The following is a 24,816-nucleotide window of genomic DNA, read 5'->3' as shown; positions in this document are numbered from 1 at the left end:
ATATGTTTAAGTATTGCCTTCCATCACAGTGAGGAGGACTCACTGTGATGGATGTTTATGTGAATTGAATTGTGTTGGTGTGTGTCTTGGTTCTTTTTTTGTATGGCTGCAGAAACCAAATTTCGTTTGAACCTCATGTGAGGTTCAAATGACAATAAAAGGTATTGTATTGTATTGTATCATGTGGTTTGTTCTGGTTAAGTGTAAACTTTCAACTGATGGGCCAGAAATGGGAAGAGTCCTTGACCTTACACAGGTGCTACCTGCCCTGTGTGCTTGTCCTGCATTTTCTGTTTTTGTTTTAGATTTCCAGCTTCCTGTTTTTTTATTTTTTAAACTTTCCATAAATATTCCATGTGTTGCTCAAAGAGCCGAGGTGTCCAGTTATTACTTGAACTGGCATACTGATTTGCCAGAAGAACTGGCAGTGAGTATTGGAAATACCAAAGCTGAATAGTTCAGTTATTCATTGGAACCCCAGAACTTTATCTAAGCCATCATGTCAATTGCAGCTTTATTATATTGTTTTAATAGTTCTCAGATTGAAATAAATACCTGTCCATATCTATTATGAGATTTTTTAAGAGCCCATGTTTGTTTGATAAAGTATTTTATGATCTATTAATAACTGTTGTCACTCAAACTCTTGTGGGCCTGGATATCAGCTTGGTAAAATATGGATAAATAAAGATCCCTTTGTGAATCTTCTGCATTTTCTTGCTGCTCCAAAACACCATCTGTTCCTCATTTAAAAAAAAAAAGTTTGCAGGTCATTTATCCACTGTGAATAAAACTACATCTTCTGGATCTGTCCTCATTCTCATCTCCTCTCGCCACCCCCTCCTCAATATAATTTCTATTTAGAATGAAGTCATGACTGTCTTGTGTTCCACTTTTAGTTATTTTTAAATATAGGAACACTATTATAACTTGCCACTTACTGTCATATTTGTGTATTTATTATTCTGTCAGTTTGTATCAAGGCTTGATTTTGTTTGTATGTTTTACTTAGAAATCCATCGTGCCTTTTTCTAGAAGCTGACTGATTTAGATTATCAATATTTTTTATTTAGAAACTAGTCATTAGTTTGGCATGTATAGCCATTTCAATTAATTTACAAAGAACTTGTGCATTTTATTTTTTAGACAACAAATTTATCTCCTTGTTATATCAGCACAAATTTTATACAGGATAAGAGCTTCCCCACTGATTTTCACCGAAAGCAGTGTCAGGATAACGCAGGCTGCAAAATTTGGCAGCACACTGCCTGTTGTTTGGGTGCTTCTGGTGTCACTTTGCTTCCAATTTGGCATGGAGTGCACATTTGTAGGACGAGTTGTGCCGCCCCCAACTTGGAAAGGGTAGCTGGCACATGCTGTGCTCTCAATAGTAATGGCTGTCAACTTGTATTCCTATAGATTCTCTTAATTGAGGGATTAAAACAAAGCACTGTTAAGGCACTTCAAGTTCATTCTCGTACAAAATTCAGCTGTGGCTGTCTCTGCCTCCTGCTGAGTCTGCTCAGAATTTTTTCTGCATCTGTGTGGGGAAAGGCGATTTCTCCATCTCGACCAAAAAATTTACTGCTGCACCAGAAGATTTGGGGTACAACCTGTTGCCACCGTTGTGTCATCTCTCTGTGCAAGCTGCAACATTAACTGAAATAGCTGCCAAAACTAGGAGCTAGATTGCACTTTTCTTTTAAGTAGTCAGCTAGCTATAAACAACATGAGGTAGGGCTAGTATCTGTACCTCATGGGATTATAACACTGGCATTTACCTGACAATGTGGAAAATTGCTCCCTCTTGTCCTATTTACAAAAAGCAGAGGAAATCCAATCTGACTGATGACTGCCTGATTAGTTTACTCTCAATCGTTGGCAAATTGATCAATGGTGCTATCAAGTGGCTATTACTTATCAATAATCTTCTTGCAAATGCCCAGTTTGGGCTTCAGCAGGATTGCTCATTGCTGCCTCGGTGTAACCATAGGTCCAAGAGCTGAATTTTAAAGGTGAAAAAATGAATGCTGCCCTTGACATCAAGGCAGCATTTGACCAAGTGTGACATCAAAGCATCTTAGTAGAATTGTGGTCTGTGAGCTTCAAAGGGAACGTACTTCAATGCTTGGAATCGTAAGGAAGATGGTTATCAAGAGATGAGTCAATTAGCCCCCAAGCATCACGATAGGAACAGCTCAAGGCAGTGCCTTAGGCCCAACTGTCTTCAGCATCTTCACCAATGACCTCCCTCCCATCCTGAAGTGGGAATGTTTACTAATGATAGGAAACATTACGCAACTCCTCCTCAGTAAATGAAGCAGTCCACGCTTGCATACAGCAAGACCTAAATCACATTCAGGCACGGTTTGTAATATGGAAAAGAACATTCACATCACAAAATTCCCAGGCAACGACCATCTATAATAAAAGAAAGCTGAACCATTCAATGCTGGGTTGCACAATCTCAATATCTTCAGGTTACCATTGACCAGAAATTCAGCTGGAATAGCTGTGAGTACTGTGGCTACGAGAGCAAGTTAGAAGTTGGGTGTCGGGCAGCAACTCATTTGTGACATTCCCATGTTTTATCCACTGTCTATGAAGCACAAGTTAAGGGCCTGATGGACTTCTTTCCACCTGACTGGATGACTGGAGTGCCAACATCATTCAGGAAGCTCGATGCCATCAGGCACAAAGCAGCCCACTTGATTGACACCCCACCAACCAGACTTTACATCCATTCCCTCCACCAACAGTCTACAGTGGCCACATGGTGTATCACCTGCAAAATACACATTCAGGTGGTACAACAGTGCTCCCAAATCCACAAACTCCACCAACAGGATTGGAAACTCCATCTTCTGCAAGTTCCTCTCCAAGTCACACACCATAATGACTTCATTCTTCTTCATTGTTGGGTATTAAACCTTGAACTCCCTGGCCTAAGAGCACCTTGACCAGAGAGATGGCAGCAGTTCAAGGGGACAGCTCATCAGCAATGTTACTAAGGACAATTAGGGATGATCAAAGCCCGTCTTGAAGTGATAATCAGATCACAAAACTAAATTGGGGTGGGGAGGATGAGAGATGCCTTGTGTTGTGGTTTATAGCAACCAAACTGCATTGCAATTTCTTGCGTGCTGTGTGGTTTTAAATGGGTTAATTGTGCTTCATGATGTTAACGTATTTTCCACCACTATTCAGTTTAGTCCAGTTTGGTTCTAAAACAGTAGCTCCAAAGTTAATTGTTGATGAAATATGTTAAAACACCATCCATCTAACTTGTCCTGCACCAGTAAGCTTTAATGTAATTAAAGTATGATTGAAACTGATTTGAAGATATTTTGTTTCTGATTAATCCTGGGTGTTTGATGTGTGCAAGCGTGATCTGCATCATGTTTTGGTCCACCCTGATGCTGAAATAGAGTGGAGTAAAACTTCCTGGAGAAAAGAAACTGCATAGTGGCGGCTTTAGGATTTAACACCCTTTTAATTTCATTAGCAAGCAGAAGCTGTAAACATGTGGCCATGTGTAATCGTCACTGCACCATTACAAGCAAGTCAGGGGATCAACCATGGTTTAATGAGTGCTGAAATCTCTGGAGCAGCACTGTGTCTAAACGTAAGATGCCATCACGTGAAACTGAGCACGGGACTGCAAGCTCCATTCGGTGAACTGCTCTGAGCGATCACGTAACCAATGAATCCGAACAAAGTTCTGCAACCTTGTCAAAAATAGTTGTGAATGATAACAGAATATTAAGCAGCAACGTGAGAAGATGACTCCAAGTACATCCCCACCCTCAATGGTGGCAAGGGACTGCACGTGAGTGCTTAAGACATGTTTGATGTAATCACAACAATACACAGTCAGATGTGCTCAATGAATAGCAGTGTTTTATCACCCCTGCTATTTGCACTTATGATAGAGCTGCTTGCTGAAAGGATAAGAAGGTATCCGGATATTCAGGGATATAATACTAAGGATACTATTAATAAAATATCACTATATGCAGATGATATACTTTTATATATTACAAACTCCCAAACGAGCATCCCGAATCTATTAAATCTAATAGAGGAATTTGGCTCTTTCTCCGGTTATAGAATAAATTGGAATAAAAGTGAAATTATGTCATTAAAACCCCAGAAAGCGAATCACCTATTAAAATTTCCATTTAAAATCGCAACGGAAAAATTTAAGTATTTGGGTATTCAAGTTACTAGAAGATATAAATCATTATTTAATGCTAATTTTATACCATTATTAAATACATTTGATTCACTGATTAAATTTTGGAGAACGCTCCCATTGTCACTAATCGGCAGAATAAACGCTATAAAAATGATAGCGCTACCACAAATAATATATTTATTCCAATCTATACCGATATATATACCAAAACACTTTTTTAAAAAAAATTAAAAAAAATTAGACTCGAATATTTTTAATTTTATTTGGGATTATAAAGCACATAGAATTAAAAGAAATCACTTTTGCAAACTCAAAGAGGTTGGGGGGTTTGCATTACCTAATTTTCTATACTATTATTGGGCAGTACATATTAAAAATATAATTTATTGGTTGGACAGTTCTGCTCAACAGTTGGAATGGATAAGAATGGAGAAAGAGGATTGCGCCCCCTACGATCTAGGAGCGATCATTTTTTCCCCAATAAAGCTGAATAATATGTTATATAAGAAGAATCCAATTATACAAAATACAATACGAATCTGGAAACAAATAAAATTAACTTTAAAATTAAGAAATTTATCAGTGTTAACACCAATAGTGAATAACCCAGTATTTAAACCATCTGGTATGGATAAAACATATAAACAATGGGAAAAATTGGGAATTAAAAAGGTAGGTGATTTGTATGAATTGGGAAATTTATTATCATTTCAACAACTAAAATCAAAATTTAAATTGAATAACAATCAATATTTTAAATACCTACAGGTATGTGACTTTATGAAGAAATATATACCAAGATTCCAAAGTATAATTTTAGACCCACTGGAAGAAGTAATGAATATCAATGCAGAGTCAACAAAATTAATATCATACTTGTATAACAGTATTTTAAATATAGAATTACCATCAACAGAGGCAATTAGAGAAGACTGGGAAAAAGAATTAATGATAAAAATCTCAAAAGAAACATGGGAAAAATATTTGATACATATACATAAATGTTCGATCAATGCTAGACATAACTTAATTCAATTTAAAATATTACATAGATTATATTATTCCAAAACTAGGTTGAATAAATGTTATCCAAATATTTCTCCCATCTGTGATAAATGTCTTTCTCAAGATGCCAATATTACGCACTCATTTGTCTCTTGTTCAAAACTTTATAAATTTTGGTGTGATATATTTGATATATTCTCAAAGCTATTTAAGACAAAAATGGAACCTAATACTGAAATGATTATATTTGGAGTAAGTGGAGATGGGAACAAATTAAATACACACCGAAACTCATTTTTCAATTATGGGTTAATAACAGCAAAAAAACTTATACTTAAATTTTGGAAAAATGCTAAAATACCAACATTTAAAATGTGGATCAGTAATATGCTGGACACAGCACATTTGGAAGAAATGAGACTCCTCCTAATAGACAAACAAGACCTATTCTTAAGGAGTTGGTCCCCAGTTATTGATTTCTTGGATTCATGTGGTGACATAGTATCATGAAAACCAACAGTTTCAGGTATGGGTGAAAGATGATTTAGAATATTAAAAAAAAAACATCTCACTGTGGCAATGGAATAATCTCCCTCCTGCTTTCCTTCTTCACTTATTCCTTCTCTTTCACTTTTTCTTTATTGGTTTTTCACCCACGCTCACTAATCTATTCTTCACTTTTCACAACCTCTTTTTCTTCTCTCCTTTCTCACTTCTCTCTTAAAAAAAAAAAAGGGAAGTTGTACAGAGAATGTAATATGTTAACATCGTTTTTGTACCAATGCATTGTACTCACTTCTAATAAATAAAATATTTAAAAAAATAAAATAAAAATAAAATAAAGATGTGCTCAATGAATGATCCATCTTGACTTCTTACTGAGATCTCCACAATCACAGAAACAGTCTTTTCAGCAATTTGATTGACTTCACGTGGTAGCAAAAAGTAGTTCAGATTTCTGGCTACTCAACAGTTCAGCTGTGGTAATGAGGATATGTGCTCCAGAATGAGGCACACCTTCACTCGAGTTTGCCCTGCACTGGCATTCACCTGATGACACAGAACATTTCTCAGGCAAATCTTGTTCAGGATAAATTCCTGCCCGTCGGTCTGCTCCAATCATTAACAAATGTTGTGGCAAACTTTGTCATTGGTACTGTCAAGTGACATCTAAAGAACTTGCTCACCAATTCCCAGTTTGAGCTTTGCCAGAACCATTTGGTTCTAGAGCCCACCATAATCTTGGTTCAAACAGGAATCGGAGCTGAAGGCAGTGACTGCCTTTGAACTCCAGCCTGTGTTTGACTGAATGTTACACCAAAGAGCTTGTTAAAGTTGAAATTATAGCGAATCGAGGGCAAAGCACTGCAATGGTTGGAGCCATATCGCGTACAAAAGAAGATGGCTATGATCATCCAAAACGTCTGAAGAAATTTCCCCTCTTGAACAGCACTATGGGGCGACCTGTCTGTGAAGGACAGCAGTGAATCAAGAAGGTGACTTTCCCTGAAGATATTAGGAATGGACAATACATGCTGGTCTTTGCAGTGGTACCCAGTTTCTGAAATATGAATTTCATATTTTTCTTTTTCTCCGTTCACTTTAAACCTCGAGTTAATTTGGAGCAATCAAGCTTTCCAGGTATCTTTGAAAACAGGGAGGGCTGCTTCATTTGTGCAAGTGCATACCTGACTCGTGATGCACTGAATGCTTGTGTGGGCATGCATACGTCAAAAACGCTGGGGAAACCAACGTGAGCAGCCTTATATTCTAGTCGATACGAATGGAGTAGTGTTAAATGCAGCTCACTCGCACATTGGCCAGGGGTGTTTAAGACATCCCTCGTTGCTCTAGGCATTGAGTTGTAATTACTCCTGAAAACTTGATCTAATTCTGATTGCTTTGAAAGTGCTTGTGTAATTTGATGCAACATCAAGATGTTGCATCAAATGGTTGCAGACAATGGATGCAGTTAAACAAAATCCAATTTTGTTTTGGAGGAAAAGACCAAATGCTGGAGGCACACAGCGGGTCAAGTAGCATCTGTGGAGAGAATGGATAGGCGACATTTTGGGTTGGGATCTTTGAGACTGATTGTGCTGACCGGAAATGTAGTCTGTCCATTCCCTCCAGAGGTGCAGACTGACCCACTGAGTTCTTCCAGCAGTTAGTATTGTGCTCGTGATTTCAGCACGTGCAATTCCTTATGTCTCCATTTTTTGTAAATCAGAACGCAGTGGGTTTTTTTCCCATTGATGGGAACAGAAGTGTGGAATATAATCACTACTGATTGTATTGATAGCTATCACTGGGCGTCAGGGTTTATCCATTGAATATCAGGAACTGTTTTGGAGCTTTTTTTTCCGTCTGCAATCTTATTCTGTGTGTTTTTCTCTGCATGCGTGGTTGTTATAATAAATGTACACTTGGATCAAGCCCTATTATGTCTGTTAGAAACATTCAGAGTATTTGGAGCAGGGATTTACTTTTCATTTCTAGAACTTGTCAAGGCAGAAGTGGCTACTAGTTTGCTCGTGTAAAAGTACCACAAAGAGCAATAACTCAATGAAACATCACCTTGGTGTGGTGTGAAGAATCATTGGCCGGGTTACGAGACAGATGTTGGAGAATCAAGAGGTGTTGGAGTGACTTGTTTGTCAGTGTACAAATGGAAGTAATCTCCTATATTTAGGTGATTTTTGTCAAGAGCATGTAGATGATGAGCTAAAAGACTTCAAGGTAGACATTTTGGGTAATGATGTAGGATTGGAAAGATATATAATTGCTGAACACTTCAGAGGTGTGCACCTAAATAAGTGAAACAATTGTGCAGTGGAAATATACCATGAGTTGGACTAAATTGGAGAAAGAAAGTTGAAAAAGGACACATGTTGTTTGATTATTGTGGGCCTGTTCCTGTACTGTTCTATGATTATGTAAATAATTTTAGGGGATACCATCTGAAAAGAGGCATACAAGTCTTCAAGGCTGGGCATTGTACTGTGACAACATGTTTGGAGAAATATTCTGATAAAAGTGAGAAAAGAATATAGCAAATTCTTTGAGAAACTGATTGGAGTTAAAAGTATAAGATTTAAGGACACTTTTTCCAAAGGATTAGAAGTGAGTTGTGTGTCCGACAAAATTTCATCTGTAACTATTTTTGTTTTTATTAGTTGCTGGAATAATACAAATCAGAAGAGAGGCATACTTACATTTCTGAGAGCCAAAACAAGCTTGGTTGGCGCAGCGGTAGAGTTGCTGCCTTGCCAGAGACACGGTTTTTTCCTGACCACAGATGTTTGTTCGTTCTCATGGGGTTTTTTCTGAGTGCTCAGATGCCCTTTCACAAAACCAAAGATGAGCAGGTTTGTAGGTTAATTGGCTTTGGTAAAATTGTAAATTTGTCCCTTGTGTGTAGGATAGTGTTAGTGTACAGGGTGACCACTGGCAAACTTGGGCTGAAGGTCCTATTTCTGAGCTATATCTCTGAAGTCTAAAGTTACAAGGTGATATTAATAACATGATGGGAAGGACAAAAGGACTGCCAATGGTTGGAAAAAAAAAAGAAATAAATGTTGTATTAAGATTGACTAACATGCTAGGGGTAGTAAGCAGGAGAAACCTCTCGTGTGCAAAGCACCAGCAAAATTGGTGATTGCAGCAGAGTTGGGAAAAGCTTGAGTGTGTGATTGAAGTACAGAAGGAGGAACAAGGGATGCATGTGGTATTGTTGTTACTATTTGGACAGAGCCCACAGCATTTAACATCTAAATGAATGATTTGATCAGTCAATTTTAATGTTTTACCTTTTGCACAATCAGGTTACTATATTTTTCTTGGAGTGTCAGAGCAACTGAAAACAAAAATAAATCCAGAGTTTCCTGTTTAAAAACTTTGCATGAGGGTATGTCTTGTGAACCTCTACAGACTTCAATTTATCACGAGTGATTAGGAATGGGATGGTTTATTGGATTCACACAAGAACGGTTGATGTGTTACATGCATATGTTCTTTTTGAGTAGTCATAAGGAAACTAAGGAAGTAGACGTTTCTTCTACAAGTATTGATTTGCATGTAACGTGTTAGTGCTTTGCATACATCAATCTTCGAGTGACATGCACAGATTTAAACCAATTTTGGATAGACGTGTATTTGTAGAATCAAACTGGTTTAAAAACCTTGTTATTCTGAATATTTTGTCTTGGAGATGGAATGTACAATCAAATACTTATGTATTGTCAGTCCATAGATTTGTCTTCTCCTCTGCCTGTCTGCAATTTCTTCACAATCTGCCTATACCCAAAGAGCATTGTCCGTCAAATTGTGTTGGACCAGGGTTCCATTGTTCCATTTGGGTCACACGAGCAATGCAGCAGCTTTTATGATGATTGTCCGACAATATCCCACAAATGTCGAGGTTAATTAAATTTAAGTTTGCATTTTATCCCCCCCAATTTAAATGAGCCATTTCTTCAGAATAAAAGACACTGCTGATGTATATCCATTTGACTTAAAATCAATTAGTGATGGTCACATTTTCAAGTGAAGAATCCAATTAATATATAGCAGGTTGCTTAATTCTCCATTTCCGTCATAACCATTCCACATTCTTCAAATTTCTTTAGTGAACATGGTTTCTCCCTTCTGTCATAGATAGGTCCTTCACACGCACTTCCTCTCTCCCATAGTTCTGCTCACGTTCCCCCTAGCCCCAGACGCAACAAGGCCAAAGTTCTCCTGGTCCTCGCCTTTCGTCTACCAGCTTCCACATACAACACATCATCCTCCGACATTGCCGTCACCCCACGTGATCCCACCGCTAATCAAATTTTCCCATCTCCAGAGACCACAGAGACCGCTCCCTCCGCAACTCCTTGGTTTACACATCCCTTCCCACACAAACTACCCCCTCCCCAGGTACTTTCCCCTGCAACCACAGGAGATGTAACACCTGCCCACCTGTTCCCTCTCACTGATATCCACATTCTTCAGGGGCAGTGAGTGTTTTTTCCAATGTCCTGAGCAGATTATGTATTTGTAATTACCTTAGTTATAAAAAATAGAACCTTTGGTTCATTACTGAAGTGTCAGCATTTAAGACGTACAGGTTTGTAGGTTAATTGGCTTGTGTATGTAAATTGTCCCTAGTGTAAATTGTCCCTACATCCCGACCTACCTGATCCCAGTGTACCTACGGCTGGCATTACGAGCCTCTACGGACTCGCTACGGATTGCTACGGACATTCTCCGAGTTTGAATCAAGGGGAAAACTGAGATGAATTCGTGAGTAACTCGGCAAAGTGGGGCAGGGGCTAAAGGCAGCAGATGTCAGCCTGGCAAGAGGCATGCACACCCTGTGAAAGAACTATATAAAATGAAGACTTAATCCACATTCTGGGATTATAAATTAATTACCTTGTTTTAAACCGGAAATATATTTCTATATATGCCATGTAGTAATGCAAGTACTCCATTCACTGGCTATTTATCTATTTCTTTTTTAAGAATTACACAACTGACTGTTTTATGACACCTTCAGCTTTCCCGACACGGCAGCAGAGAAGCCACTTACGTCAGCAGAGTGGAACTGACCCAATTCTGATGTGAAATGTTGGCTGTGGTTCTTGTGTGTGAACACAGATCTGCTGTGGGGATAAGGGAGTCGGTATTAGTAGTGCAAATTCCAGGCTCTTGCTCAGGCGCCAGTCTCCCCGAATCTTAACTAAAACAGTGGTGGTATAAAAGTGACTTTGTGATCTCTACACCAGACGAAATTCAAAAGCTAATCTGAATCTGCAGACCCCCCACACAATGAAAACAAAGGCTTTTGGATTTGGCTGTGAACAAGCAGGCAATTTATTTGAAGTGTTTGTTACTTGTTCCACCTGAAATCTGTTCCATGAGTGAATCTGATCCGAAAAGGTGCAGTGGAGATCACTGCAAGTTCCAAGTATAGTGGATTGGAATTTGCTGGAGAAAAGCAACTCAGTGTTCCTGTTTGTCATCTACATCAATGATTTGGATGAGAACATAGTTAGTGGCTTTGCAAACAGTGAAGATAGTTGTGAATGATTGCAGCAGAATCTTGATCAATTGGCCAGGTGGGTTGATGGAATTTAATACAGAGAAGTGTGAGGTGTTGCATTTTGGGACGTCGAACAAGGGCAGGACCTACACAGTAAATGGTAGGCCTCTGGGTAGTGCTGTAGAGCAGAGGGATCTAGGAGTACAGGTGCATGGTTCGATGAACGTCAAGTTGCAGGTAAATAAGGTGGTCAAAAAGGCTTTTGGCTCTTTGGTCTTCATCAGTCAGAGTATTGAGTATAGAAGTTGGGAGGTCATGTTGCAGTTGTATAAGACATTGAGACCGCATTTAGAATATTGTTCTGGGCACCATTTTATAGGAAAGATATTGTCAAGTTTGAAAGGGTTCAGAAAAGATTTACGAGGATGTTGCCAGGATTAGAGGGTGTGAGCTATAGGGAGAGGTTGAGTAGGCTGGGTCTCTATTCCATGGAGCATAGGATGATGGGAGATCTATAAGTCTTAAACATAAATATACAGATTCATGAGAGGAATAGATCGGGTAGATGCACAGAGTCTTTTACCCAGTGTAGGGGAATCGAGGACCAGAGGACATAGGTTCAAGGTGAAGGGGAAAAGATTTAATAGGAATCCGAGGGGTAACTTTTTCACACAGAGGGTGGTAGGTGTATGGAACAAGCTGCCAGAGGAGGTAGTTGAGGCTGGTGGGACTAACCCATCTTTTAAGAAACAGTTGGACAGGTACATGGATAGGACGGGTTTGGAGGGTTATGAACCAAGCACAGACAAGTGGGACTAGGGTAGCTGGGACATTGTTGGGCGAGTTGTGCCAAGGGGCCTGTTTCCACACTGTATCCTTCCAGATGAGATGCACGATGTGAAGAACTAAGATGAAGGTTGATTCAGATAAAGTAGGAGAGATTGAGCGATATAAAGACAGAAGAGATAGAAAAAATAGAAAGGGGAGGTAAAATTGTAATTTTAACATACATTTCTGGCATGAATTTAATAAGCATCTAATGTGCAAATACATCCTTGTGGGAAGACACAGAAGAAATTTAGTCAAAGATGCAATTTTTGCAAACTGATGGTTAATATATCAGGATATTGCGTACTTGCACAAATTTATGGACAGTTTGCATGTTAATTCTTTTCAATTTGGTTAATTTTATTTAAGTTAATACAAGCCACATTTTGATTGGAACGTTACATTTTAAAGTGAATGGAAGAATTATTGATTGGAGAACCAAGCAGAGTTATTATTTGAATATAACTAGATTGGAACTCATGATTACACTGCATCATGATTTATTCTTTTGAATGAATTTTCCCTCTATTTAGTTTAAAAGCATCTTGCTTTTAACTGTTTATCAGAATTACCAAAAAAATTGAAGCAACCAAAGTTGGCAGTGCCTGTTATTCATGTGCACTGCTCATTGTATTGTTTGACCTAACTGTCCTTCTTTTGTCCAAATACTATTTATTTTCTGGGGAAAAAGTGAACTAAACTTAAAACAAGTAATTGAAAGTGTTGAACTAACACTGAATCTTATTGAAAGATAACGTGCCTTCCTCTTTCCCTCTTAATCCAAAGCCTGATAATTTTCATAGAAGTTTTTGGATACTAGCTAAGAAACGGGGTATTACCTCAGACAATGCTAGGAATCCTTGTGCAACTATGCTGCCGTTTACATGGAATCCAGTGGTGGAGCAAACTGACATACTTGGCTTTCAATTGATAACTCTGCCTTCTGCGTTTGACAGTGGATGCATAGACTGTCTTTAAGAGCATCAAAAGTTTACCTGGTGTCATAAGCCCACAGCATCAAGATAATTAACTTGGGTACACAAAAATGCTGGAGAAACTCAGCGGGTGCAGCAGCATCTATTGAGCGAAGGAAATGGGTGACGTTTCGGGCCGAAACCCTTCTGCCCGAAACGTCACCTATTTCCTTCGCTCCATAGATGCTGCTGCACCCGCTGAGTTTCTCCAGCATTTTTGTGTACCTTCGATTTTCCAGCATCTGCAGTTCCTTCTTGAACAAGATAATTAACTTTGCTTGTTCAGGTTATTGTGCTTTAGGTGCTCTTGTTTATCTGAACAGGTTTTTTTTACAAGTTTATCTGAAGGCTGGAATATTCGTATCAAGCGTTTGAAATCTTGAACACATTTCGTCTGAAGTGTAGAAAGAAAACTGCTTTGTTTTTCCGATCATATGGTAATACCAGCTCCTATGGTCCCTAGGGTATGGAGAACAAGTAATGGAACATTAACTTATAGTTTGTAGGTTTATGCCTGCCAAAGGGAGAAAGTAAACTTTAACATGCTTGTGGTCACTGGTGTGCCCTCTGACAATAACCTATACAATTTATTACCTGCAATAAAAACAAAGTGTCACTATAGTTGAGTTTGAAATACCTGCCAAACCTACTGAATGCAGTCATTTGTTCTCGGTCCATGATTATTTTAATGGTTGTTCCAAATTGTATAATTTGGCTTCATCTCATGCAATGTGTCCAGAAATGATATCTCTCTACAGAATTTACCACATTGTTTACAATAGAAAGGCAAACCAAATAAGCCTGAGGGAATTTAATTAGATGGCTGCACTTATAGAGTTTGGTTAATGTTGGGCACTGTTATGCATCAGTTAAAGGTGGTTGAAATGAGCATCATCTGGTGACATTGAAGTGTATTTTAATTGATGGGATTTTGAACCTGATCTTCCAAGGAGATGTCTCATAGATCAAATGGGTATCCTTCAGCTCGGAGGGCCTGCCTCCGGCTGACAAAGTAACCTCTGTGCAGCCAACAGAATGTTTTGTCTGCATTGCACGTAGTCCAGAAAATGTACAGAAATCATTATCCATGGCACTAGCTTCCCTACTTGTTGCATTTTCATTCTGGGCATCCTTTCATGCAAAAAATCACAAACTTCAATGAATTCAGACTTCCTTAGACCCTGAATTAATTTGTTAAGTGCTCATCTTGCCGTGACCTACTCAATCAGATTCGCTGGTGTTCCTGATTTGGACAGAATTATTCAGAATTCCTCTTGCTTAATGTCCGGTAAAGCTTGTTCTGAGTTACTTAGGCTTTGAGCAGAGGAGCATTTAACAAATATGGAGGATTTTCCATCATTTAAGACTATTCCTTGTCTGCTAAAGGATATATCCACCACTGAAAATCTGACCAAGAGTCTTTCAGCTGAAATTTAACTGTTTCCTTGCCACAGATATTGCCTGAAGTGAGTTTCCATCATTTTTAGCTTTTATTCAGATTTCCAGCATTGGTTTGACATTGGCATTAATATTAAAAGTATTTGTTTATGTTCAGGTTATTTTAGTTTTCCATGTCTTATGTTAATTTGAACCTTGGTTGTTCCTAATTGAAGCTTCATTTAAAACAGCAGCTAATGATTTTGTTATCATTTGTTTTAAATAATTTTGGGAAGATTATTTTTATCCTTGTGGCAATTTATGTGTTTAGGTAATTGCCATTGTTTACTGCAAGCTGCTCTGACAAAGTAGATACCCTCCAATGCCCATGTTCATGGAGTTGTGTTATCATTTTATGGATGGGCAATTTCAGGAAAGCCTTCTTGGTTCTTGGCTTCTTGGTCCTCCAAAATATTCCAAATGGAATTTAAACTGGAGGTGGTGGAGGGAGGACTTAAGCCAGAAAGGGTTATTGGGAAGAAAGAGCTACTTTAAATTTAGTTGCATCTGGTTGGGTAACTATAGTAGGGTGGAGATTATTCCATGCTTTAATTGTGCGGGGGAAGAACGAATTGCTGTCGTTGTAGCTGGGATCACAAATTGGATCGAATGCCCTCGTCTGATCCTAATTGGTTTGGGTTTGGTGTAGGTCTTGTAATCTATGGCGAGCTGACCATTTAACATTTTGTAAAAACAGGTCAAACGGTGAGCTTCACGTCTGTCTTGGAGAGGGTTCCACCCCAGAGAATTCAGAAGTTTGGTGACAATCGCTTCTCTCTCATAGGTGTTTGTAACAAATCGAGCTGCCTGTCTGAGTAAGGCTGAGAATAATATTATCAATGCAGCCTACAGAAGTTTGAAAAACGTGTTTTTCTGTGCGGATTGTTTATAAGATGATTTATCGTTTTAAATACTGAATTACCTTTGTGTTTTTTTTTAAAGCATGGCGAAAGGAGGCTTTTGATTTGTGCAAAGAAGCACAGGGTTATTAAATTCAACAGTGCGAATCCAACTGCTGAAAGATGGTGTGATTTTTTTTAATATCAGGGAGGATTAAAGTTTAAGTTCAGATTCATCAGGTTGAGGGGCAAGGATCCCTTGACATATTTATTGACCCAGCATGCAATGTCTTTTAAATTGTATTTATTAGTAGAATAGATGGTTTACATTGCGAAGTACTTTCTTAGGTTGGAGAACCTATTATTTTTCAGCAATCCAGAAAACTAAAAAGTGGGGATCAGATCTGTTTACATTTTTCCATTTTGGTTTGTTTTGGTTTCGAGAGACATGGACATAATTTGTCTAAGCATGGTGCGAAGGGGAGGGGGTGTGGAGAAGGGAGGAGGGAAGTGATCTTGGGTATTAATTTATATTGCTTCCCATTTTTAGCCAAGCCAAAAAAAAGCTGGTTATATTTCAGGCACTCAAGTCATAAATGGTTTGTGTTGGTTTTACTTTCATTTCTGCTCCTCCCAGCATGGAATATGCTTTTAGTTCCCTTAACTATTACATCTCTCACACAAAGTAATTAAGACTGTCTCAACGGCTACTTATTTCCTGTGGTGCACACACTGAAGGGGGATTTACATTGAATCAGTGGTCAGGCAAATAGATGATGAAGAGTGTTCTCGGAGCCCGAGAGTAGTACAGCACGGAAGCAGCCCTTCGACTCGCCTTATCCACACTGACTAAGATGTCCATATCCCTCTCAACTTTTCCAGCCCATGTACCTGTCCAAATGTCTTTTAAATGTTATTGTCCCTGTCTCAACCATTTTCTCTGGTAGGTCCAGAGTCTGATAGTATGTGCACTATCCTCTGTGAAGAAATCACACTTTGACTCCCTTTTAAATCTGTCCGTCCTCACCCTAAACCAGTGCCCTCTAAATGTTTTTATTCACCATAACTGGGGAAAAGGACAGTGTGCATCCACCGTATCTAAGCTCCCCATTATTTTATTGTTTTGCAGCTCTAGAAGGTCATCCCTCAGTCTTCTACACTCCAAAGAATAAAGTCCGAGCTGCTTGATCTCTCCCTGTAATTCAAATCCTTGAATCCTGGCATAGTTCTTGTAAATCTTCTTGGCACTCATTTCAGCTTAATGGCATCTTTCCTCTGGCAGGGTAACATAACCTGTACACAATGCTGCAAGTACAGCCTCACCACTACAATGTGTCTAGTCTCATTTGCTCCATGTCCATCACTGATGAAGGCCAATGTGCTAAATGGTTTCTTCACCACCTTATTTCTGGGGAAAATTCTCAAAGCTACTGTCTTTCTGGAAAAAGCATGTTGCCTTGTTAGATTTAGTTTTAATGACGCAGCAAGGAAACGGGCCCTTTCACCCACAGAGTCTACTCTGACCATCGATGACCCATTCACACTTTCTGTTTTCCCACTTTTGCATCCACTCCCTGCAGATTAGGGGCAATTTTAAGAGGCCAATCAATCTATAAACTGGCATGACTTGTGATGAAACTGTGTGATGAAACCGGACCACCCAGAAGAAACGCACATGATCACAGGGAGAATGTGTAAATTCCACGCATAACACTGTGGCAAGGTTTGAACCTGGGTCTCTGGCGCTGCTCGACCATCTGCCTGCTGCGCCACCCTTTTACAAGGCTACTTTTTTTCACTTTAGGTTTCAATCTTTGACGCTTGTAAATCTGCAGACATTTAAAGGATATGACTGTAAATTGGCAGCCATGGTTAGTACTTTTGGCAAATCTCCCATCAAGTTTCTGTTGACTTGATGTGTTATACTATGTGGAGTATGCAGCGCATAAAAACCAAGCAATAAAAATAAAGGTAAATACAGAAACATGGGAAAATCAAACGTGACAGGAGGAAGTGCTTGAAATACACCGTGTTTGAGTATTTGTAAAGAACCAAAGATTCATATTTATAGTCCTAGAGAGTCAGAGTGATACAGTGTGGAAACAGGCCCTTTGGCCCAACTCGCCCACACCGCCAACAATGTCCCAGCAAAACTAGTCCACTTGCCTGCGCTTGGTCCATAACCCTCCAAACCTGTCCTATCCATGTGCCTGTCCAACTGTTTCTTAAACGATGGGTTAGTTCCACCAGCCTCAACTACCTCCTCTGGCAGTTTGTTCCATTTACCCATCGGATTCCTATTAAATCTTTTCCCCTTCACCATGAACCTATGTCCTCTGGTCCTCGATTCCCCTACTCTGAGTAAAAGACTCTATGCATCTACCCGATCTATTCCGCTCATGATTTTGAATACTTCTATAAGATCTCCCCTCATTCTCCTACGCTCCATGGAATAGAGACCAGCCTACTCAACCTCTCCCTATAGCTCACACCCTCTAGACCTGGCAACATCCTCGTAAATCTTTTCTGAACCCTTTCAAGCTTGACAATATCTTTCCTATAACATGGTATAGGAACTGAACACAATATTCTAAATGCGGTCTCACCAATGTCTTATACAACTGCAACATGACCTTTCTATACTCAGTGCTCTGACTGCTGAAGGCCAAAGAGCCAAAAGCCTATTTGACCACCTTCTCTACCTGCGACTCTACCTTTGATTGTATAATTTTTAAGAGCTAGAGGTTTGTGCCCAGATTGTTCATCTCTCTTGCTTTACAGCTTGCAGTAGATCTGTTGTGCATGCTCAACATTCTTTTCATTTACAAAATAGATTTTTTTAGTTTTTTTTAGAGATACAGCACGGAAACAGACTCTTCGGGCCACCGAGTCCGCACCGACCAACGTTCACCCATAAACTAATTCTATCCTACACACTGTTTACAGAAGCCAATTATCCTAAAAATCTGCACATCTTTGGGCAATTTACAGAAGCCAATTATTCTGCAAATCTCCCACATCTTGGGAGGAAACCGTAGCAGAGAGAGAGAGAGAGAGAGAGAGAAAATGCATGCGTTCACAGGGTGATCGTACAAACTCTGTACCATCAGCGCCCATAGTAAGGATCAAATCCGGGTCTCTGGTGCTGTAACGCAGCAACTCCACCACTGTGCTGCCATTTATCTGGACAAGTTATATTTATTTTTATATTTTATTTGCATGGAACTATATGATCAATTTATTACTGCACATAAGTATTTGTGTTATCTCAATTCAGGTCAAGGAAATTGGGTTAATTTGCAAGGTTTCATTGCAGTGCTCAAATGCTATTTCCATGTGTGTCCTAGTTCAATGTTGTGTGCGCAACACATGATGGGTAACTAGTGGGATACTCGCATACTTGCAGGTCAACTGGTCCAATAGCATCTGTTGGAGGGACATATGAATTGATCTAAAAATATTAAATCTCTACTGTAATGTTGCCTAGCCAGCTGGGCATTTTCCCCATTTCCTGTCGATTCATATATCAAGTATTTACGGTATTTTACATTTGGGGATAATCTTCTGCTGGTCTCGATTGATGCTTTGTGGTGAAGGTGAGAATGTAATGTGTGTGCTGATGTAGGGACAGTTGTGGGTCATGATGGGTGTATTGAAGTACTTCAGTCATGTGGATGAAGTGACAGCCTGTTTGGTTGATGCCAATGTGCTTGTGCAGTATAAAAAGAAAACAGCACGTTATCAAGTGCATTGTTTAATTTATGTTTTCTTTATTTTTAAGGTACTTTCTAGGTGCTACTTTACAGAGGTACCTTCATGACGTAAGTGGATAGAAAGTGACATGAAATGGATTAATTGTTGAATGGTTTAAGTATCGCTACCCACTGCAGAACAGCTGAAGTGAGCACACTTGGAACAAAGTGTTGATTACTGCTGAGCAATAAATGCATCAAGATGACTGATCCCATCATGGATTTTTTGGATGATGCCAATTTGTTTGGTGGAGGATTAGAAGGCTTAGCAGACGATGGGTTTGCACAACAAGGACCCGTTTCGTTGGTTGATGAGCTTAACTTGAGTGCAGATTTTGAACCTTTGCAAGTTGAGCCATTACATCATGTTCCAGAGACACAGACGCCAGAAAAACCCAATTTTGAACAGTTACAGACATTTGATTCAATAAAACTTCATCAATTGAACCAGCCGTTTAATTTGGTGGGCACCAGTAATGAGTCTAGTGTACTGTCTCCACATTCCCAATTTCATTGTTCACCTGATCATCAAAATCAGACAAATGGGCTGTTTCCTTCTGCCCATAATGAGAATAGTGAACAGTCGTTTGTCGATGGAAGTCCAATGTGGGGTCACCAAAGCCCCATTTCAAATCAGAATGGATCACCATTCCATTCCTTGCAAGGCCATCCGCAGTCTGTACAGCAGATGACCCCCTTTTTAACGCACCATGACTTTGCTCTGCATCAGTCGAACCCCCAACAGCAGCAGCCTGCATCGGTGCAACCTCAGCAGGCTATAAACCATTTCACTACAGGACAGAAAACTCTAAATCAAGGCAGTCAGTTCATGGGTGTCCATGGATCAGCTTCACCTCACATGAATCTCATTGGTCAACCAACTACAACTGTTAGTTCGTCCATTCAGCACCCTGTTACAGTGCAGCAGTTTAACCAACCAGCCACCACTGCGAATCCCTTGCATCCTATTAGATTCACCGGTAGTGCCAGTCACGGTGGTGTGCCTCAGAACGTCAGCTTTTCAAGTTCTTCGCGAGAAATGACCACTTGCTCTATCAACAATACAAACCAGTTTACCCCTCAGTATCCCTATCCTAACAACAACCTCGCTAATGGCAACAATCTGACATCTACCACAATACTTTCTACTCATCAGGCCGCCCAGGGCATGACTTGTTTCCCTGGGAGTGATGCGTTCACGGTGCCAGCAGGGTCCAACCAGGAATCAGTACATCATATGCTTAGTCCCAACAGTTCTGCTAAGCAAAAGGTACTGCAGCCTATGCAATCTGCACACACTCAGGGAAATTTCAGTCCATCAAGTATACCCTCTGTTCCAACTGATGTGCCAATAACAACCAGCTCGGTGTCCAAGGTGAAAATTTCTATTGCATCGACCCAAGGGAAACCGATTGGGATTTCATCTCTGCAGGGAAATCAATTTCCACAGCGCCAGACACATCCCTTGACCAGGATGGATACAGATGATGTGTTTCAAGATCAGCTGTTAACATCTTTTGGGAACTCTGGCCAAGGCCAGAGAGATTTAATCCCAGTTCCAAGACCAATGGTTCCCCAACAGGTGAAACATCATTCAAACATGCAACAGGAGATGGTTATCCAGCATCAGTTGCATCAAGAACCAGCAGCAGCCAGTTGCGTCCCTTCTCAACATTGGCAAGCATCGATTACTAACCAACATCTGCCGACAAAAGGATCTATGCAGTTGACCTTGCAACGGCAGGTTTGTACTTAAACTCTTTTCCATTTGCGTTATGTTTTTTTGGTAAGAAGGTGCCAATTATAGTAGGGATTGTAATATCAAGTCCTATAAGCTCAACTGAGACTCTACTTTCAGCTGCCATTGTGATTGTACTGCAGCTAAATTTTTAATGCAATTGTTCAGAAAATTTAAAGTGTTGCTGGAGTGGGTTTAATCCTACTGCATTACCTTAAGACCCCATTTGGGTTGTGCTTGTTTATGTTCAACATTTTTTGCTCCCAAAGTTGCTGCAAGTGTGAGGTAATTGCCTATGCGACAAAGGCATCAGGCACTTTGGGGAGCAGAGGGACAATGCATCATTTTAACCATTGTGATTAATGGGTTGAGAAATAGACGCAGGATGTTAGAGGACAGTGAAATAGAATGGATGAATTCTGTGGCAAATTGGATACAGGAGAATTGCAAGATGGGGAAAATATTGAATTAAGTGTGGGAAAACAACAGAAGAAAATCATTCAGCTTTTAAAGCTTGCAACAAAATTGAAAATCTGAAGGTGTAGGTGTGTACAGTTTTTGCTTTCTGGGCGAGAACCTATTTGGCACACATTAACAATTATCACCTTGTTAAAAGGGTACTTGTACTATAAATAGACTTAACTTTCCACGGCGTGTTTAATGAGAAATTAATGTACAAATGCAGCAGCAACATGAAGGTGAAGGGCGAGGTGAGGCTTAGGCAAAGCCAACAGTGGACGTGTGCACATTGGCTAGCAATTTGATGTTATCTACACTTTTGGATTACCTTGATTTACTATTGATGCTGTTCGATTTGCATATTAGTGCTTAAGTATGATCAGATTTGAGGGCGTTGAAATGTAAAATAACAATTGGGAAGTTTAATGGTTCTTTTGTATAAATTGTGCATTTCATGTCTTGGGTGCCGGACTAAATAAGGGTTGGTGTACTACTGTTGTGACATTGTTAATGTTAAATTTTAAGAAATGTTTAGTTTCCTGTGGATTTATTATGGAGAACAATTTAATTGAGTTATTGAATACCTGAAATGACTTTTCTTTAAAGCCATTAGTCTGGAAGAGTAGGAATACTTATTTCCTTAAATTGTGTGGATAACGGTGGTTACATTGGAGTTGCTCCTGCAGTGATTGTGGCTGATACTGTCAAGAAATGTTTTGCCTTTACTATATATTATTATTCCACTGAAATTGTGGAATAAACTTCTACAAAATATGGCCTAATTGCAGGCAAGATGGACAAAATTGTAAACTAAAACGGTTGCTTTCTGTTGTGGTAACTGATTTCTTGCTTGGCTGACTGGAAGAGTACTGGAAGCAAGTCCTTCCAAAATGATGGGTGCACTAATCCAGCGATTGCTGAAGATGATAATGTGAGCTTCACTATTTCCACAGTTTATGTAGGACTCCATGCTTTGGTATAGTGCAAAACAGTTCGGGTACCAAGTTTAGATTTTTTTTATTTGAACTAATTGACCTGATAGCTCTGGGTTTGATCTCAAATTATTTTATTCCCCCATAAAGCTTTTTCACTCATGGCATACGGATGATAATAGATAATAGGGGCAGGAGTAGGCCATTCGGCTCTTCGAGCCAGCACCGCCATTCACTGTGATCATGGCTGATCATCCACAATCAGTACTCCGTTCCTGCCTCCTCCCCATATCTCTTGACTCCACTATCTTTAAGAGCTCTATCTAACTCTCTCTTGAAAGCATCCAGAGAATCGGCCTACACTGCCCTCTGAGGCAGAGAATTCCACAGATTCACAACTCTCTGAGTGAAAATTTTTTTCCTCATCTACGTTCTAAATGGCCTACTCCTTATTCTTAAACTGTAGATCCTGGTTCTGGACTCCGCCAACATCGGGAACATGTTTCCTGCCTCCCCCGTGTCCAATCCCTTAATAATCTTATATGTTTCAATAAGATTCCCTTTCATCCTAAATTCCAGTGTATACAAGCCCAGTCTTTCAACATATGACAGTCCCACCATCCCGGGAATTAACCTTGTGAACCTACGCTGCACTCCCTCAATAGCAAGAATGTCCTTCCTCAAATTTGGAGACCAAACCTGCACACAATACTCCAGATGTGGTCTCACCAGGGCCCTGTACAACTGCAGAAGGACCTCTTTGCTCCTACACTCAACTCCTCTTCTTATGAAGGCCAACATGCCATTAGCTTTCTTCACTGCCTGCTGTACCTGCATGCTTACTTTCAGTGACTGATGCTGACAGGGGTTGGTGTTTAACGTTCGTCCCATTAAGAGTCAATCACTTTAATCTGGGATTGCGTTTAGTCCAAAATAGATAAGGAGGATATGTATAAGAAGGAACTGCAGAAGCTGGTTTAAACCGAAGATAGACACAAAAAGCTGGAGTCATTCAGCAGGGCAGGCAGCATCTCTGGGGAGAAGGAATGGGTGACGTTTCGGGTCGAGACCCTTCTTAGGATAGATTTCCTTCTCTGAGACATCAGTGAACCAGTGGTTTTGTGGTCACCATCACTGAGACCAGCATTTGTTTTCCTATTCCAGATTTATTTAGTTACTTTAATGACTCTAGCTGTCATGGTGGGAATCAAACTTGCTTATCCACATCAATGGTTTGGAACTCTGATTGCTAATCCAGTAATATCCAGTATACATTTGCAATTTAGCATTGTAATAAAATGTACTGCAGATGCTGGTTTATACGAAAGATGGACCAAATGCTGGAGTAACTCAGCGAGTCAGGTAGCATCTCTGGAGAAAATTGATAGGTGACGTTTTAGGTCGGGACCCATTTTCAGACTGATTGCAGGGGAGAGGAACTGGAAGCAAGGAAAGACCACGACAAATCAGGGCCGGCTATAGATGGCGTCAGGCAGGGTGGTTCCGATAGACTGATGGTTGATTAGCAATGGTGTAGTCCCATGAGGGATACACCGTTGTGAACTGCGGAATTGGTTAACTGTCTTTTAATGGAGGAAGGGGGAGAGGGGAGTGCTTGTATAAGTTAACAAAAATTAGAGAATTCAACATTCATACCGCTGGGGTTTAATTTACCCAAATGAAATAGAGGTGTTGTTCCTCCAATTTGCTTGTGGTCTCACTCTGGCAAGGAAGAGGCCTTGGACAGAAAGGTCAGTGTGGGAATGGAAAGGGAAGTTAAAATAGTTAGCAACTGGGAGATGCAGCGTAAGTTTTCAGTAAAACACTCACCGAGTCTATGATTGGTCTCGCCAATGTACAGGAGGCCAAGCAGGATGCAGTAGACAAGTTTAGAGGAGGTGCATGTGAACCTCTGTCTCACCTGACAGACTGTCGGGGTCCCTAGATAGTGTCGAGGGAGGAGGTATAATGGCAGGTGTTTTGCTTCTCCTGCGGTAGCGGGGAAAGTAACGTAACATTGCAAGTTGGCACCACTAGTATTATTTAATCTATCAATAAATGTGAATAGACTATAGATCATTCTCATTATGAACACTGAAATGTTCATTTAATTAAATTTGAAACTTTATCTTTGCAGAGAAAGAAATTCCATCCACTCTGTCAATGGTGTGTTTTCATTTTAATCTTGGGAAGATCTATCTCTCTTGTCTGTGTTATTTTTTTCTACTTTCCTCTCCGGCTATGTCTCTGACCAAAAATAGTTTTCTTGGTGCACGCTTATTGAGCAAAATTAAAGTAGCTCTACTCTGGTCTTTTGCAAACATTTTTAACTCTTTTGCCGTGTGCAATATTCAGGTTGCTGTCATCCAGTTCAAGAACAAATTATGCAGATAACAAACAGATGCAACATTATCAATTTCGAAATTCCATACTTTGTTGATTTTTGTAGTGTGCTGAAAAAATGCATTGATTTTAAAGAAAGTGTCTTCAGGAAAAGGGAGAGCTGCAGCTGCTCAGTGATATTTGTAATGAGAACCTTTATAGGATGCTTCTGGAATAGTGTTACAGCATCAATATAAATTCCTTTTGACTTGGTCAAAGGTAGTCGAAGTGTTGAAGTGCACAC

General features: G+C 39.8%; 1 protein-coding gene across 6 annotated transcripts in view; it reads left to right on the top strand.

Moving 5' to 3' along the window:
- chd9 (chromodomain helicase DNA binding protein 9) overlaps positions 1-24,816 on the top strand; it is a 194,082-nt gene that overhangs the window by 34,953 nt on the left and 134,313 nt on the right. For all 6 annotated transcript variants that reach the window (XR_004414545.1, XM_033036335.1, XM_033036340.1 and 3 more), the window contains one exon: positions 19,091-20,805. Coding sequence is in view for 5 of the 6 variants with exons in the window: in XM_033036335.1 (XP_032892226.1) it covers positions 19,264-20,805 (1,542 nt within the window). In the remaining variant the exon portion in view is untranslated. The remainder of the gene's footprint in view (positions 1-19,090; positions 20,806-24,816) is intronic.

Source organism: Amblyraja radiata, chromosome 17 (assembly GCF_010909765.2).
Source record: "Amblyraja radiata isolate CabotCenter1 chromosome 17, sAmbRad1.1.pri, whole genome shotgun sequence".
NCBI classification, from domain to species: domain Eukaryota; kingdom Metazoa; phylum Chordata; class Chondrichthyes; order Rajiformes; family Rajidae; genus Amblyraja; species Amblyraja radiata.
This window is presented reverse-complemented; position numbering and strand designations above follow the sequence as displayed.